Raw genomic sequence first — 16738 nt, 5'->3', positions numbered from 1 at the left:
CCAGGCTAAAACTGTATACGGCCATGAGAGAATTCGGTATGCCGACGAAATTAATAAGACGGACTAGGCTGACCCTGACCAATGTGCGAGGCCAGATAAAAGCAGCAGGATCACTCTCAAGGCCATTCGACATCAACAACGATCTACGACAAGGGGATGCCCTATCATGCGTCCTCTTTAACCTGGCCCTTGAAAAAGTGATCCGTGATGCTGAGTTACAATCCTCTTTAAGTCCACCCAACTACTGGCCTATGCTGACGATATCGACATCATGGGAAGAACCACCCGAGACGTACAAACTGCCTTCATCCAGATCGAGCAGGCGGCAATTGGCGCGAGATCTTGGGCTGCACATCAATGAAGGCAAGACAAAATATATGGTGGTAACGTCAGCACTGAAAACGAACCAGCCAACAACATCAATCCGCACTGGTCAAACGGGAAGAATAAAGATAGGAGAATACAACTTTGAGACCGTTGATAATTTCTCCTATCTAGGGTCGAAAATCACAACCGATAACAGCTACGATGATGAAAACCGCGCACGGTTGTTGGCAGCCAACAGAGCCTATTTCAGCTTACAAAAACTGTTCCGCTCGAAACGTCTCACCATAGGGTCGAAGCTCTTACTCTACAAGACTATGATCTTGCCAGTCCTTATGTACTCCTCAAAGACTTGGGTTCTTAGCAAGACAAATTGCGAACTCTTGGCCGAAGAATTTTTGGCCCCCTACATGAGGATGGACGATTCCGTAGCCTACATAACAACAAAATCTATGAGCGATACCATGACCGTCCAGTTGTGAATAAAATCCGGCTCAATAGGTTGCGATGGGCGGGTCACTTAATCCGTATGGATGAGGATGATCCAGCCCGGAAAGTTTATAAGAGCAATATCTATGGTAGAAAAAGTAGACGAAGCAGATCCTGCCTGAGATGAAGCGATGGCGTAGGTCAGGACGCCAGACAGGTTTTAGAAATATCGAATTGGTGGACCTCTGCGCAAAACCGGGATGTCTGGTGTTCCTTATTAGGGCAGGCCTATACCGGATACCGGTTGTTGCGCCGATTATGATGATAATGATAGAATTAATAGAAGAATCTGCTTCAGAAAAAGATAGTGAATTATGAGTATAATGACGATGACGAGGATGATAACGATATCGATTAATGTTTTATTTACAGACTTCAACTATCGCATTATTTCACTATAATCACACTATTTTATTTACTTTATTGAATTTGTTTTTGTTATTATTTAACTGAGTTATCAATTATATAAAAGTTTCAGCTAAGAGAATAAATTTATGAATATATGAAAATAACAACCTTTAGAGGTTTTCTATCACATATATTTATAATAATAATCGTTAGCGCAACAATCCATTTTGGATCAGGGCCTTGAAGTGTATTAGAGCGCTTCATTCAAGACCGTAACGGTACACTACAGAATAGCCTGAAGGAGGCAGTGGTTCACAGCTGAATCGACTGGTATCTGACGGCAAATCACGATACAAGTTCCACTGCCACCAATGAGATTGGAACCGCGCCCTTCCGTACGATAACCACTCAGTTATCCGGACACTAACACATATATTTATAAATAAATAAAATCTTAGTGTTTAAGAACCAATTTCGACTTTTGTTTCAAGCCCTCATTGATCGGGCATACTGTGTCCTTGTTCGATTTGGATGAAGGTAGCAATTAGGTGGATTTAGAGAGCATGGTGTGAATCAGCATCACGGACCACTTTATCCAAGGCCAGGTTGAAAAGAGTGCCTTACTTACTTACTACACTAAGCAGGTTAGTCATCAGTTGGCTTCAAGCCGATCTTGACGTTCAAATGGCAAAAGACATCAAAGGAAATCCAAAACCAAGCACTGAGGAAAGCAACAAGTAGTCGCCGAAATATGTATATTTGTGGAAAACGGTTTGGATTTTTTAGAGCAGCGAGCATTAGTCACACAAGAATAGCAACACAATAACTAACTGGCCCAGCGAAGAAATATCTAACGTTACACTGTGTAAGCGGTTGAAGGCCGTAAACGGGTGTAGTTTAGCTCGTAGTCGCGGACCTTCGATCCTGGAAACGTACACATTAAGAATTTTCGCTGTTTTTCGAAGACTCCTCATCTATGACCGGGCTAAATAAAAAACCATTATCTGCATTGTAGATTGCTACTACTATACTTATTGCGACTGGAAGCTAATTATTGACTGGGACTTAAAACTGTGAGGGATCTTGACCCGTAAACGGAAACAAAAATCACTTGTCGTCAATAAACCTCTTTATTGATAGCAAATAAAATAAATTTTAGGAGAACAAAGTAGTTCAACTTAAACCAATGGTTAATTTTCAATCTTGGAAATATTGAAAATATACAATCAGAACGAGTAAGTCTTTAATAAATTCTAGAAACTCTTTTCTAGTTTTACATTTCAACTTTCTATAAGTTATTCGGATACTAGTATTGCTGAAAGATAGGATTAAAACAAGCTATTCGCGCCCTCAAACTATTTCTTTCAATTTGAATTTGCTAATTTACTAAACGTTCCCCGCGCGCCTAATTGTTCCTCTTTGATCCACCGAAGCCAGCGAATCCCATAACGGAAATAAGGTCCGGCTGGCCGGCACTTGCTTCGCCATCCAAGTCCGCTGAGTCCTCCGCTTTCCTTTTGCGGTCTTTTCGCCGTTCTTTTTTGTGTTCTTTGTATCGTTCCTCTTCCTCCTTTGCCTCGCGTAATCGTCTTTCCAGCTCAAAGTCTTTCTTCTTCTCCTCCATTTTCTTCTTGTTGACAACAAATCGTTTTTTGACCTGGTCCACCGTACTCCGTTCTACCTTCATCGACATGCCAAGATTGCGTTGATGTTTCTTGCCATTAATATGATCCAGGAAGTTTATGGAATCCTTGACGACACAGTCGCAGACATTGCAATAGTAACCGCCTGATTGCGATGTCGGCGTATTTTTGTTTATAACGATGCTTTTACCGAGTTTACTGTCCAAGTCGACCTTGTATTCTCGCCGTTTGAGGTTCTCTCGTTGTAGAGGTTCTGAGAAAGGAAGCGGATTAGAAAGAATACTTAAAATATGAAATCTGAACTATCTGTGAAAATGTATTTTCCACTTTCTATGCATCTCTTATCAGTCCATTCAGACGGAAGAATTACACAATACAAATCGGCTCAACAACTCACCTTTAGATTCCTCGGCTGCCTTAATGGCATTCCTAATCCTTTCCTGAGCTAGTTTGTGGTACTCCGAACGATCCCACTTCCGTCTGTGGTCATCTGGGCGCAAAGCCATCCTGAAACCGTATCTTCTCCCTGAGTTCTAAACTGTTACCACGGATTTACGCCGCCGACTGATTCGCCAGGATAGTCGGACTATATCAACTAAAAACTGGATCAGTATCCGCACGACGAAATAAACAACTTCTCTTTGACACTTAATTCTACTTGACGTTTAACAAGGCATCAATTTCACTAGAATTCTCGTGTATCTTGTTGTTGACATTCACTCAGAGGAGGGTTGCCAATTGAATTGACAACAAATGAAAATTAAGTAGCCAAACGATTAGACTGTTGATATGAAAATGTAACATGAGATATATTGAACGTGTATTTATTTGGTCTAAATTTATTGATTTGTTTTATTATATAATTCTATTTCCTTATAAACACTAGCCTGCCTTTTATTTCTTTAATACAGCTCATCAAAGTTTGTTTTAAAGCTCATTAGCAATTATAATATACCCATCCTGGTATGGTAAATTTGATTATAATTACAATATACCTGACCAGCGGATTAAAAGTCCCTTGGTAGGATGACTTGCCTCTCCTAACATTATATGATGGCTATTGACTTATTATCCACTCTCCCTGGGGTTGTCATATATTATGCGAAGTCATAAAATTGGACTAAAAAATATCTGTATGTCTCTAAGCTGCCCCTAACCAACTATTTACCAAATGTCATCCACGTATTGGAAAATTTCGAAGTTTAGAACAATCAAGCAATTATAGAGGTATCACATGGCTAGGTACCATCTATAACAAATTCTACGTTATCTTCCTGCATCGGAAAGCCCCATATGCCCAGAATATCATCGGCTCTCTGAGTTGGAGTTTAAGAATAGACTTAATATCTTCCCTACTTGTCGTCGAAGGCAACTAAAAGGGATAAAAATTTGTTAGCTAGCAACCTGCAAATTTTCAAATTTTATTGTTACAGAAACGTCAAGAACGCCTCGAATAGGGACTGACCCCACCGCTACAACCTTTGGCTATCGACAACCGAGAATTCCAATGATACAAGCTGGATATTTCTGGCTTAAGAGAAATAGATACGGTTGGAGAACTGCGAACCCTAAGTTCTTCATCGACCGTTTGTATGATCCAGCTGTCGCTCAACAGTGGGAGAACTATCTTACTGATCGAGTGAATAACCCATAAAAAATAGGATTTCAATGGGCTTCCTCGACTACTCCAGGAGCACATTTCAGGTAACCATGAACGATGGCGTGTAGGGGTAGTTGATGCGCTTACCCCACTAAGGGTAAATGGCAACCATATATGTGTGTTTGTGTGTGGTGAGGGAGAAGCTATAACTATAGCAGCCATCAGTTGCACCATCTTTTCATCGACTTCATGCTGCCTTGGATAGCATAGTCATAGCCAGAATTCGGTATCCCGATCAAATTAATAAAACTGACTAGGCCAACCCTGACCAATGTGCGAAGCCAGATAAAAGCCATTTTGAAAGTAATCGGTGACACTGCGGTGCTCTACAAGACAACGACCGTGAGAGATAAACCATGGTCGTTAAGTTAGGGGCTATGAGTAGATGAGAAATGTAAGTGTAAATAGCGTTACTAGATGAGAAATGCTTTAACCAAAAGCTAAATCAAAAGCATTGGAACAAGGTTGCCTATAAAGAACTACAGGCTCCTTTCCGCACTTCGACTCATTCAAGAAGTGAAAAGTGCCCTTAACGCTTAAGTTGGCGCTGAAAAATAATCTACCCTTCCTCATTTATATTAATGAAGAGTGCCTGGAACCAGCGCCCTCTTATGTCAGCATTATTCGGTCCGAACTGTTGAGAATCTGGAGCGCGCATCAATTACTAAAATAACCCGTAAAGCGTCAATAAAATATAGCAATTAGTTCAGAGAGTCAAGCAACTACGAGAGCCTTTAAAGTGGTTATTGTTGGAGTTAGCGTCGCGGTATCAAATTACTGATACATGACAACGAGGTTTCACTTCGATAAGAAGTTTGAAACACGTTGGAGTAACAAGGCAAACTGGGAGAGCGTGGCTGCGACATACGGCTTAAACCAGCAACTGATTACTCAGTACACTGACGGATCCCTCACAGCAGAGGGAGCGGGTGCCGGTGTCATTGGTCCAAGGAAAATGTACTTTGAGCCAATGGGCATTAGACAAATGTGCCTCCTTTAATCTGCAAAGGAACTACAGGGGGCAGAACATAACTATTCTCACCGATAGCCAAGTAGCGATCAAGACACTTAGGTCCAACCAGGTGAACACTCGGCTCGTGCAACAAGATCTGGATACTTTGGGTTCCAGGCCATGCTGGGTTGGAAGGCAACGAGGCAGCGGACGAACTAGCCAAGAAGGGAGCAGGGTCGCCTTTACACGGGCCAGAACCCTTCTGTGCAATCGGAAACGGTTTCATGGCTATGAATCTAAGAAATGAAGAGGAACGGTTGAGGGAATTATACTGGGCGGGCCTACCAGGGATGGAGCAGTCCAGGGTGCTTATTGGGGGATACGAACCCGTGCGCACAAAGGATTGCTAAAACCTCACCAAAAAGAACCTCCGAAACATAGTGGGAATTCTCACTGGTCATTGTCGGCTGAACTATCACCTAGGGAAGCTAGGGATATCTACGGACACTGCCTGCAGGTTTTGTGAGGAGGACGAAACCTCTTTACACGTCCTGGGACAGTGTCCGGCACTTGTGCAAAGTAGGTCGAGACATCTGGGAGAACACTTAATACCAGATGCAAAGCTGAAACTTCTGGAAGTGGGGAACATACTAAAGTTCCTAACGGTTATAGACCTGCTTGAGATACTATGATCAATAGGCACACTATAACCAGTAAAAGGGGCACAATAGTTCTTCAGGGACGCGGTGCGACTTTCCCTTAACAGAATAATATTAATAGAGACGTCCAGGATCAAACAGAGCAGGTTTCAAGTCACCACATCGCATTGTGCTCAAAGGTGAAAGGAGTTTGTGGATTTAAAAGGAAGTAATTATGATAATTGGCTTGTGGAAGCCGTGCACATGATTTTCGCAGAGCGACTAATTAAACCAATTACCCTTGGACCAACGGCGCGTATATCTTATAATTGGCATTTAAGTATCTCCAGCTACTCCATTTTAAACTCTGTCGAAGTCAAAATTGTAGGGTTCGTAAAACCACCTTAAAAGAGATAATTACTTGATAGCGGCTTGACTTCATTTGTGAATTCGCACGGTTCATAAGCATGGGTTTGATTGCCAAGATGTTTTTAGTTTATTTGAAGGACCAGTCCTTGTCCACATGTTTTGGTAACCATTTTATTTACGAGAGGTGGCACCCGACTTTTAAGTTGCAGAAATCGAAACTGCTTTCAATGTTGTATGTAAGACGGTGTTCTTCTAGCACATGAGCAAGCTGCTGTCCGAGGCCATTTTTCCATTAAAAGCACTCCTCAAATTGCGTCATGTAATGTGATCGTCATCATCAACGGCGCAATAACCGGTATCCGGTCTAGGCCTGCTTTAATAAAGAACTCCAGGGGTCCATCAATTCGATATCCCTAAAAGGGTCCGCCTCGTCTTCTTTTTCTACCATGGATTATCCTCATCCATACAGATTAAGTGACCCGTTCACCGCAACCAATTGTAAAATGTACTTTGAGCCAATGGGCATTAGCATAACAATGCAATGGGCACTAGCATATTCCAGGCGGAAATATACGCCATAGACAAATGTGCCTCCTTTAATCTGCAAAGGAACTACAGGGGGCAGAACATAACTATTCTCACCGATAGCCAAGTAGCGATCAAGACACTTAGGTCCAACCAGGTGAACACTCGGCTCGTGCAACAAGATCTGGATACTTTGGGTTCCAGGCCATGCTGGGTTGGAAGGCAACGAGGCAGCGGACGAACTAGCCAAGAAGGGAGCAGGGTCGCCTTTACACGGGCCAGAACCCTTCTGTGCAATCGGAAACGGTTTCATGGCTATGAATCTAAGAAATGAAGAGGAACGGTTGAGGGAATTATACTGGGCGGGCCTACCAGGGATGGAGCAGTCCAGGGTGCTTATTGGGGGATACGAACCCGTGCGCACAAAGGATTGCTAAAACCTCACCAAAAAGAACCTCCGAAACATAGTGGGAATTCTCACTGGTCATTGTCGGCTGAACTATCACCTAGGGAAGCTAGGGATATCTACGGACACTGCCTGCAGGTTTTGTGAGGAGGACGAAACCTCTTTACACGTCCTGGGACAGTGTCCGGCACTTGTGCAAAGTAGGTCGAGACATCTGGGAGAACACTTAATACCAGATGCAAAGCTGAAACTTCTGGAAGTGGGGAACATACTAAAGTTCCTAACGGTTATAGACCTGCTTGAGATACTATGATCAATAGGCACACTATAACCAGTAAAAGGGGCACAATAGTTCTTCAGGGACGCGGTGCGACTTTCCCTTAACAGAATAATAATAATAGAGACGTCCAGGATCAAACAGAGCAGGTTTCAAGTCACCACATCGCATTGTGCTCAAAGGTGAAAGGAGTTTGTGGATTTAAAAGGAAGTAATTATGATAATTGGCTTGTGGAAGCCGTGCACATGATTTTCGCAGAGCGACTAATTAAACCAATTACCCTTGGACCAACGGCGCGTATATCTTATAATTGGCATTTAAGTATCTCCAGCTACTCCATTTTAAACTCTGTAGAAGTCAAAATTGTAGGGTTCGTAAAACCACCTTAAAAGAGATAATTACTTGATAGCGGCTTGACTTCATTTGTGAATTCGCACGGTTCATAAGCATGGGTTTGATTGCCAAGATGTTTTTAGTTTATTTGAAGGACCAGTCCTTGTCCACATGTTTTGGTAACCATTTTATTTACGAGAGGTGGCACCCGACTTTTAAGTTGCAGAAATCGAAACTGCTTTCAATGTTGTATGTAAGACGGTGTTCTTCTAGCACATGAGCAAGCTGCTGTCCGAGGCCATTTTTCCATTAAAAGCACTCCTCAAATTGCGTCATGTAATGTGATCGTCATCATCAACGGCGCAATAACCGGTATCCGGTCTAGGCCTGCTTTAATAAAGAACTCCAGGGGTCCATCAATTCGATATCCCTAAAAGGGTCCGCCTCGTCTTCTTTTTCTACCATGGATTATCCTCATCCATACAGATTAAGTGACCCGTTCACCGCAACCAATTGAGCCGGATTTTATCTACAACTTGACAGTCATGGTATCGCTCATAGATTTCGTCGTTATGTAGGCTACGGATGCAATGTCACCTTTAGGAAATTTCTTCAGAACTGCATCTAATATTTAACAGAAAGTCAACCTTTTCTTTATTTAGGAAGTAACTGAGATGCTTCTCAGTTGGTCTACAATCTCTAAAAGTTGTAACGTTTAGGTAATGAATGCACGCCTTGCAGGTGCATTAATCCGGCACCCGAAAACGTTCAGCTACTTCGACGTTTCCGTTCAAACATAAAGTCAATAAAGCAATATCGCATATGTTCAGTAATATATACCGAGGTCGTGCCCAGAATACAAGCGTCAAGTATTATGAACGCATGTATTTAACCGGGAATAGTGAAAAGTTCCCACGTTACACAACGAGATTATATAGTATAACTTAAAATATAAAAAATTAACCAAAAGGAGTAAGAATACAACATATTTTTCCATGTAGGTATTTTAATTAACAAAGTTAAAATTGGAAAAAATATTTCCAAGAAACATTATTTTTACAAAGCGATACTGAATCTTATTTTACAATAAAAGGTAATGCCACTTCGGAGCCAATTCCAATTATTCATTTCGCTTTCTTCTTCTTTAGTTTCTGTTTCATCTGATTTTTCCGTTCTTTCCTCTGTTTATCTTGCTTGCTGATACTATTATCTGAAATTAAGGATGCGAAATTATAGAGCCCCCACAAAACTGTGCAATATAACATAAATCTTACCTGCATATTCTTTCGCTTTCTTAATGGCATCCGAAGTCTCAAAGATATCATCGTTCTCGTTGAATTTGTATGCATTCTTAACGGGATTACTTTCCTTCAACACCTTCTGTTCCATCCTGTTCACATAACGGTCTTTCATGGCTTTCTTGATTTCTTGTCTCTGTCGGGTCGGACTAACGTATGAGGAATTTTGCCACAGACACTTTCCAGTAAATGATTCCTCAAATATTTTGATAGGATTGAGAACAAAACGTGGGCCGATCTCCGATAAACCACCATCCTCAGATAAGATCTGGAAATTCCTAAACCATATGCGGTCGTCCAGGTAAGTGAAGGTGTAGACATGGTCAAAGAATGGCTGACTCTTGGGATGATGATTTGGAACTCCCAGAGTTTGTGTGAGAATTTCTTTGATTAGATTGAGATGTGGGATTTTCTTGAACTGCATATCGAATGACAGTAATGGTCGCGATCCGCGCAGACAATTTCCGGCCATTTTTAATTCGCCCATGGTGTGAGCATTTTCTACGAGGAATTTTACGGACGGTCCACTTGGAGCGCATGCGGCCCACATGTATAAGTCTTTCTTCCGTCTTCCCTCGAATAGGAGTGCTTTGTTGCAGTGTTTCATTTCACACATTTCATTTACAACGGATAATGTCTTTGTGCGTTCCATTTTAGACTCTGACCGGTGGTGGGGCATTAGCGTTTTCAAATCTCGCATCAAGTGCCGATCTCTGTGGTTTATTCCACGAGCGGCAAACACAAGGACCCTCTGACGATTTTTCCATTTGGCCTGAAAAAAACATTTTATTTTATAAAATAATATTTATTTCCATTTAATACTCATTTTGATCGAATTCGAATATTTTTTTTATGCTCTTTCATCCTCTCGGGGATCACCTTGTTCTGATGGGGTAGGATGTAGTAATTCACAACTACTAATATCCAAAACACATGAAGATGGAATAACGGTTTTAACTTTCCAAGGTTCATGGATTTCGAAATCTACCTGCAAAGCAATCAAGTCGCGTTTGGAGCACGGATTTCTGAGAGCTCACCAGATTCATGTCCCCCCACGGAGAGATCTGTGGAAGACATGCTCTCCACTTTAGTATATAAGCGTGGTCAGCCAGTGCGAAAGAAGACGGGGACATGGGTGTTGTCACAAATTGCACGCAAGGAACTTTCAGTGGAAGGTGGGGACAAGCTGGAAACCACGGTGAGTCCCAGACAGTTAGCGGCGGTTTTTACATTGGATTACACTTAGGTCTACACATACAAAAGTTAGTCAAATTAACTTGCAGTATACCAAAGCCTCTTGCTAGCTATTGGCAAATAGAAAAGAGCCATAGGTACGATTTAACAAAGCCTACGGGATCAAAAAAGGACTATGGCTGGTTTCTGGAATGTGTGCAGGTTCTTCGGGAAAGCTTGATCACGTAAGCGTCTTCGCAGCCGTAAGTGTCAGTGGGGTGTCCTCGTTTCTTTCCACCTGGGTAATATGTCGATTCTGGTTACCTTTTATCCGTCAGCTGAGTTGAACAGTTCCCACGGGGTGAGAACCCACCAAGCTGCTTTGCTGACATGCTGAGACAAATGGAACGCGCTTTGCTTAAGAAAGGGTGTTATAATAAAAGTAAACATTTGAGTTAGGGGGGGGGGGCTGGAAGAGTAAATCTTTCTATAAAGCACAAGGGCATCTACAGGGTCCAGGGTTATAGCACGAACCTACATAGGTAATTGCGAGGCTACACAATTACAAATAAATTGCACCAAATATTGGAGCTTAGTCTCGGGTCAGCTCTAAAGAGAGAATCGGCAGCTCGTGAAACGTTGGGATCAATACAATATGGGTTGCAAATTAGAACAAACCTAAAAATGAGTTGTGGTTAGTCTGCCTGGCTAGGTACCAGGGCGTGCAACAATAATGAAATTCTTTTGTACTCTCACCCTTGGATTTATATAGATATGGTTGTCATTCACCTCTTAGTGGGATATAGCGCGTCTACAACACCTACCCACCATCCTTCACAATTCATTCTCTCGACTCTCCTCCTCCACTGCTCTGCACCAAGTGTTCTTTTAACTATTACACACAGATAGTCCTTTAAATATCACACTTAAATGTTGTGCCCTTCTTTGCAGTTTTAACTATCGTCTCTTCTTGAACTCTCTGGGAAAAGTTTTGGATTCCCAGGTTTTTCGTACGAGTGGAAGTAGCAGATCTGCAGAAACTGATAAATAATTCTGGGTGGAGGCGCTTTACTCCATTTGAGTGCATTGCTGGCATTAACGTCCTTCACACGACTATCGAAAGGTTTGCAACATGAAAATTCTTTCATAATGCGGTATACACTTCCGAAATCTTGAATTCTGCACTATCTTCCGCTACTCTGGCCAGCACAATAGAAAACTTCCTTTTGTCAGCGACCACACTATGTTGTACTTTCCGGGATTTCGCATAGTAACGTAATTCGAGTGCATCATGCCCGCCGTCACTCGCATTGATCAATAGTGTATTCAATCCTTTCCGTTCATCGATCAATGATTATTATGACGCTTTTTCTCGCACCCGAGAAGCAGGATCATACAAGCGATCAATGTTGAACTCGGGAGTTTGGAGTTTTCCAACCCTGTGGTGAAAGCAACGGATAAGCGAAGGAAAGCGACCATCAGATGGTGATCCTTTTCCAAGCCGATGTCAGCTCCTCTTTTGTCACGCACACCCAGAAACAACTCCTAAATCTACTGCTAATCGCAAAGTGATCAAACGAACGGCACAGGCTTTGGTGTGTTGAAACCCAACTCACCTTATGGCAGGCTATGTGGTCGAACAATATGCTACAAATGACGAGGCATGGAAGCTATAGAAATCCACAAACTTTCCACCTAGTGTTGTACAAAAAGTACTAAATTTAGCACCTTTTGAAGTTCATCAATGCGTCAATACTTTTTCTCGTTTTCAGTACCTTTTTAATTATATAGGTACTTTTCAGTACTTTTGAGCAGAAACTGAAAAGAAGTTTATATTTGAATTGGTAAAATTTTGCTGCCTGTCGTCACCTCGTCTCCGTAAAAACAAAATAGAATAACCCTGTGTTTTCCAGAAGGATAACAACCCCAAGTACAATTCATTCTCGACACGAGAATCGTTATTGTATAATGTCCCACATCGACTCCATATGTCTCCCCAATCGGCAAACCTTAACTTGGTTGAACATCTGTAGGGATTCTGCAGCATTTCCTCGAATTTCATGTTCATACATCTTTTTGTTCTGCTTGAACTTGGTCATGCCCATATGTTATAAAAGTACCATTTAGTACATTTTACAGTATCATAATATTCCTACTTGTGACAATACTGCTCCGATCATTGTCGTTACTATCGCCAAGACTGCATTTCCCTAATTGCTCGTAGAAAGCATCGGTCTCCATTGCTGTAGAGCATTGTGATGCTCCTTAACCTGGGCCGGAATCTTGCAGTCAGAGTTCTATCACAAAGCGGCTCCCAGATCATGAGAGCGCGGCGTGCAGCAGCCGTCAGGAAAAAGCTAACACCGGATACGCGTCTGCTACCACGTGGCTTTCCAGAATACAAAAACGCATTGAAATAATTACAGTAAGATTGTGAGGAGTACTCTCCAGGTCCACTATCTTACTTCGCTTAGGCCCAGAACGTCCAGCTCATATCGTTGGAATTCTTGTTCGAGTTGGAGAAAGCGTGCGCACATTCCAGAAACCAATCATAGTCTGTTTTCGATAGCCACAGGCGTGAATCCCGTTTCTATCCGAGGCGCTATTGACGTTTCGGTAGCATTAAAGTTTCGAAATTTGCAGGCTGCTAGCCCAGAGATTTCTGTCCCTTTTAGTCGATTTCTATGACAAGCAGGGAAGACTTTTAGAATATTCTTAAGTCACAATTCACTGGGCAGGCACTTGGACTTGACTTCATAATATGCGCCAAATAAAGACCAAAAACATGTAAGCCTCTTTCCTGCAAGTTGGGATCTGATATGAGGCTGGCGTAGACAGTGCCTCAAGAGAGAAAAGAATACATTCCAGACCCCCATGATTTCACTTCGCGTAGGCAATATAAATTGCCGGGATTCTCGTTCACGCTGGAACCCTCAATACCGTTGTCGTGGAGAGTGCGCACGTTCTAGAAACCGATCATAAATAGTTTTCGATGACGAAAAGTGTTAGCCGTGAAGGCATTACAGTTTTGCAGAATATTAATCTACATGATGCCTCTATTCACTTTAGTTGACAAGCAGAGAATGTATTTTCGAGCACCATTTCATAAGGCTGCAATGTAAGGTTGCTGTGTATATATTGAAGAGAATCGAGATTAGAACCCAACCTTGTCACAGCCTCATATCAGCAGTGTTGTGATCATCCTACATTCCATTGACACTAGTACTCAAATGATGAAATCAAGTGGGACATTCATTTCAGTCAGAAAACCTTCAAGAGGCCTAAATCCATTCTTTCAAACGCTTTAGTGATGCAAAATGATGTAGTGATGGTATGCTTTTTGTGGTTCTTAGCCAGAGAGATACAGGCACGGATGAATCTCAATGGGTCGGAGATGATTGAAAACACTTACATCTTTTTTGAAAGGTAATTGCACTATATGTTTTGATGTTAAACAACTTTTTCGGAAGCCTTAATTTGAGACAGACCCACTTTAATGTTTCCGGAATGAGCGCTTTTATAGGAGGCATGTGCCATTACATGTAGGTGTATGTTATCCTAACCGTCTGTTGCATTCCAAAAGGAGAATAGGTTGTGAGATGTGAGTTATACTGATTCTTCAAGCCTTCCAGACGGGCGTAATTTTTGCGCAGGAGTCGCATACTTTTGATGCAGTCTCCAAACTCTTTAGCAAATGACAAAGGACTAGGTTTTATTCGCCCTTTACAGGGCCTACCGACCTTTAACCTGATTGCCAGCCAAATAGCAATTCGTTTGCCACAGATAATGCAACTTCATTAAGCTCGTAAAATTTTGAAGAGTAATTTTTGTTATTTCATGATATTCCAGAACAAGTTTCGAAACATAATCCGCCAACAAGTAATTTATTGATGCCCTTGCAGTCGCCGAGACCGACCTCCACGAGGTAATTGGCACGTTGAGCGATCGCTGCAGTACAAGCAGTATACCCTTACTGCCTTCTTGGATATAGAGGGAGCTTTTAACAACGTCAGTGCCAACGCCATCAAGGAAGTCTTGACCAGTATTGGATTGGAGGGGTATCTCACGCATTGGATTATATTCATGCTAAGCACCAGGATAATCCAGTCGGATCTGGGAGACAACCACTTGACCAGAGCTGTGAACAGAGGCACGCCCCAGGGTGGCGCCATCTCACCGGTGCTCTGGTTAATGGAGTAGGATAGTAATGGACAAAATTTTACGTACATTGGACGGCGGGGGTGAAGGTGGTGGCGTATGCCGACGACTTGGTGATATTAGTATCAGGGATGTTTCTGTCCATTACGAGCGACATCATGGCAGGACCGTTGCGAAAGGTGTGCCTGTGGGCCGCAAGATGCGGACTCAGCATAAGCCCAACCAAAACGCAACTGATGATTGCAGTCCTGCCTGGCAGATGCTCTCAATGTGCTCCTGCATCTCCTCCCCCTAGACCTCCACATTAAATATGTAGCAGCGCGCAGTGCCGTCAGACTACGTGAGCCCGGGTGCTGGGCAGCGAAGTCCTACGGCCACAGCAACATCCTAGATGAAATACCTCGGGAAATCTGGGCATCCCCCAGGGACTATGTCACACACAAGCTGAACTTCACGAGAAACTTTGCTGTGGACCTTCCAACCAGTATTCTTTACGGACGGATCAAAGATGGCTTATGGAGTTGGCGCGGGAGTTTTCTCGAACACACACAGTGTATCCAAGTCGTATGGTCTCCCAGGTTTCGCCAGTGTGTTCCAGGCGGAAGTACTGGCGATATTGGAAGTCTGTCGATGGCCCCCAAGTATAACATAGCCATTTTGACCGACAGTCAAGCGTCCATCAAGGCCTTGTACTCAACGACGACATCTTCCCGGCTGGTGGGGCAGTGCAGAGACGCGCTTAACCGTCTGGGCGGCACGCTCAAGGTCACTCTCCTCTGGGTTCCCGGGCTGACGAATTGGCCAGGCAAGGCTTTGCTTTTGGTAGTCCTTTGGCGAATACAGTCGGTGTTCCGCTGGCGGCTGTCGGGGGCCAACTCGCACTACCTAACAGCCGCGGGCCTGAGATGGCGAAGGCTTACAAGCTGTGCCAAGTCAAGGAGAATTTGGCCCGCTTATAACATAGCCCGATCACGAGAGCTCCTGTGCCACACGCATGCCACTGCATTCAAGATTACGGCGGTTTGTACGGGGCACTGGGCCATAGGAGATCACGCCGCTAGGCTCGGCATACCCTACAACTCGGATTGCCGAAGCTGCGGAGAAGGAAGGGAAACCCTCATGCACTTTCTCTGCGATTGCCCAGCTCTGGCTAGAGTCAGGCTGCGTACACTGAGTAAACCATTCTTTAGGGACCACAGCGAGGTTTCTAGCTGGAGGGTGGGAGGGCTGCTTTCCTTCGTGAATGCTACGGGCTGGCTCTGAAGATTCGAGCCGGCTGGAGTCTGCCTCCTTGGTCCCATATCAACAATCACGGTCTTAATTGGGCTCCTTGGAGCGGCTACTCATACCTGCCTACCTACCTTGCAGTCGCTGACACAACAAACAAATGCAACTTTCCCACAGGTTTGTAACTTTGACTAGGTTTGCAACAGAGTTGTTCTCTGTGGGCACCTTTAGGGACACTACACTCGCGCACAGAACGCAGCAGGTCGGCGATATACATACGCATGACATACTCAGCTCGATAGCTGAACCTTCTTCACCTAAATCCAGTATCTGATTCTTTGGCAATGTGTATCCAGAAGGCTTCATTCGAAGGACACAAAACGGAATAAAAGTAGAAGGCTGAAAACTAGTAATCTAAAGGCGACTAGGCATTTATATAAAATGATGCGAGGTTCCTTCACTGTTTCATAGAAGTCGCAAGCAAAAACCGTGGAACAACCCCATAATGTAGCCAATGAATTGTTGTCAAATCACAAGCTTCTTCACGTTCGTAGGCTATTTATACGGGATAATAATGGGACGGCGGCATCAATAAATATTGTCTTCATATTAGTTACCTTTTTATTGATTGTAGCATCCGACGACCTCACAGATTCTAGTGGCGAATTTTCCATTTCACTAAACCGATTCCACTTGCTGTTGCACGACTTACTAAGTCTGACAGTTGTTTGATGGCCGCTCTCAAGCACGTGTGTTGTTTCCCGGTTTCACCATGGAATTATATTGTGCAAGGAGAAGATAGGCCCGTTTGGTTTTAAAAACCGTTTGACTCTAAGAAAACATTCTGCAATCAATTTTTCAGGGATGTTTTCACAGTTGTGAAATAAATCAATAGTTTCTTTGATATTTAGCGCAAC

The 16738-nt window shown here is 43.1% G+C and overlaps 2 protein-coding genes across 2 annotated transcripts; both read right to left on the bottom strand.

Moving 5' to 3' along the window:
• Positions 1–2263: 2263 nt before the first annotated feature.
• On the bottom strand, positions 2264–3601 carry LOC119649984 (zinc finger matrin-type protein 2). Its single transcript, XM_038052426.1, has 2 exons — positions 3202–3601; positions 2264–3057 (listed from the first exon to the last, which is right to left on the bottom strand). The coding sequence occupies exons 1-2, from the start codon at positions 3308–3310 to the stop codon at positions 2567–2569; spliced, it is 600 nt and encodes a 199-aa protein (XP_037908354.1). The 5' UTR covers positions 3311–3601; the 3' UTR covers positions 2264–2566.
• A 5350-nt stretch (positions 3602–8951) lies between these two features.
• LOC119648113 (ribosome biogenesis protein BRX1 homolog) lies at positions 8952–16594 on the bottom strand. The gene is made up of 3 exons (XM_038049635.1): positions 16439–16594; positions 9240–10035; positions 8952–9175 (listed from the first exon to the last, which is right to left on the bottom strand). The coding sequence occupies exons 1-3, from the start codon at positions 16493–16495 to the stop codon at positions 9090–9092; spliced, it is 939 nt and encodes a 312-aa protein (XP_037905563.1). The 5' UTR covers positions 16496–16594; the 3' UTR covers positions 8952–9089.
• Between the last annotated feature and the right edge of the window lie 144 nt (positions 16595–16738).

This window comes from Hermetia illucens, chromosome 2, assembly GCF_905115235.1.
Source record: "Hermetia illucens chromosome 2, iHerIll2.2.curated.20191125, whole genome shotgun sequence".
NCBI lineage: Eukaryota > Metazoa > Arthropoda > Insecta > Diptera > Stratiomyidae > Hermetia > Hermetia illucens.
This window is presented reverse-complemented; position numbering and strand designations above follow the sequence as displayed.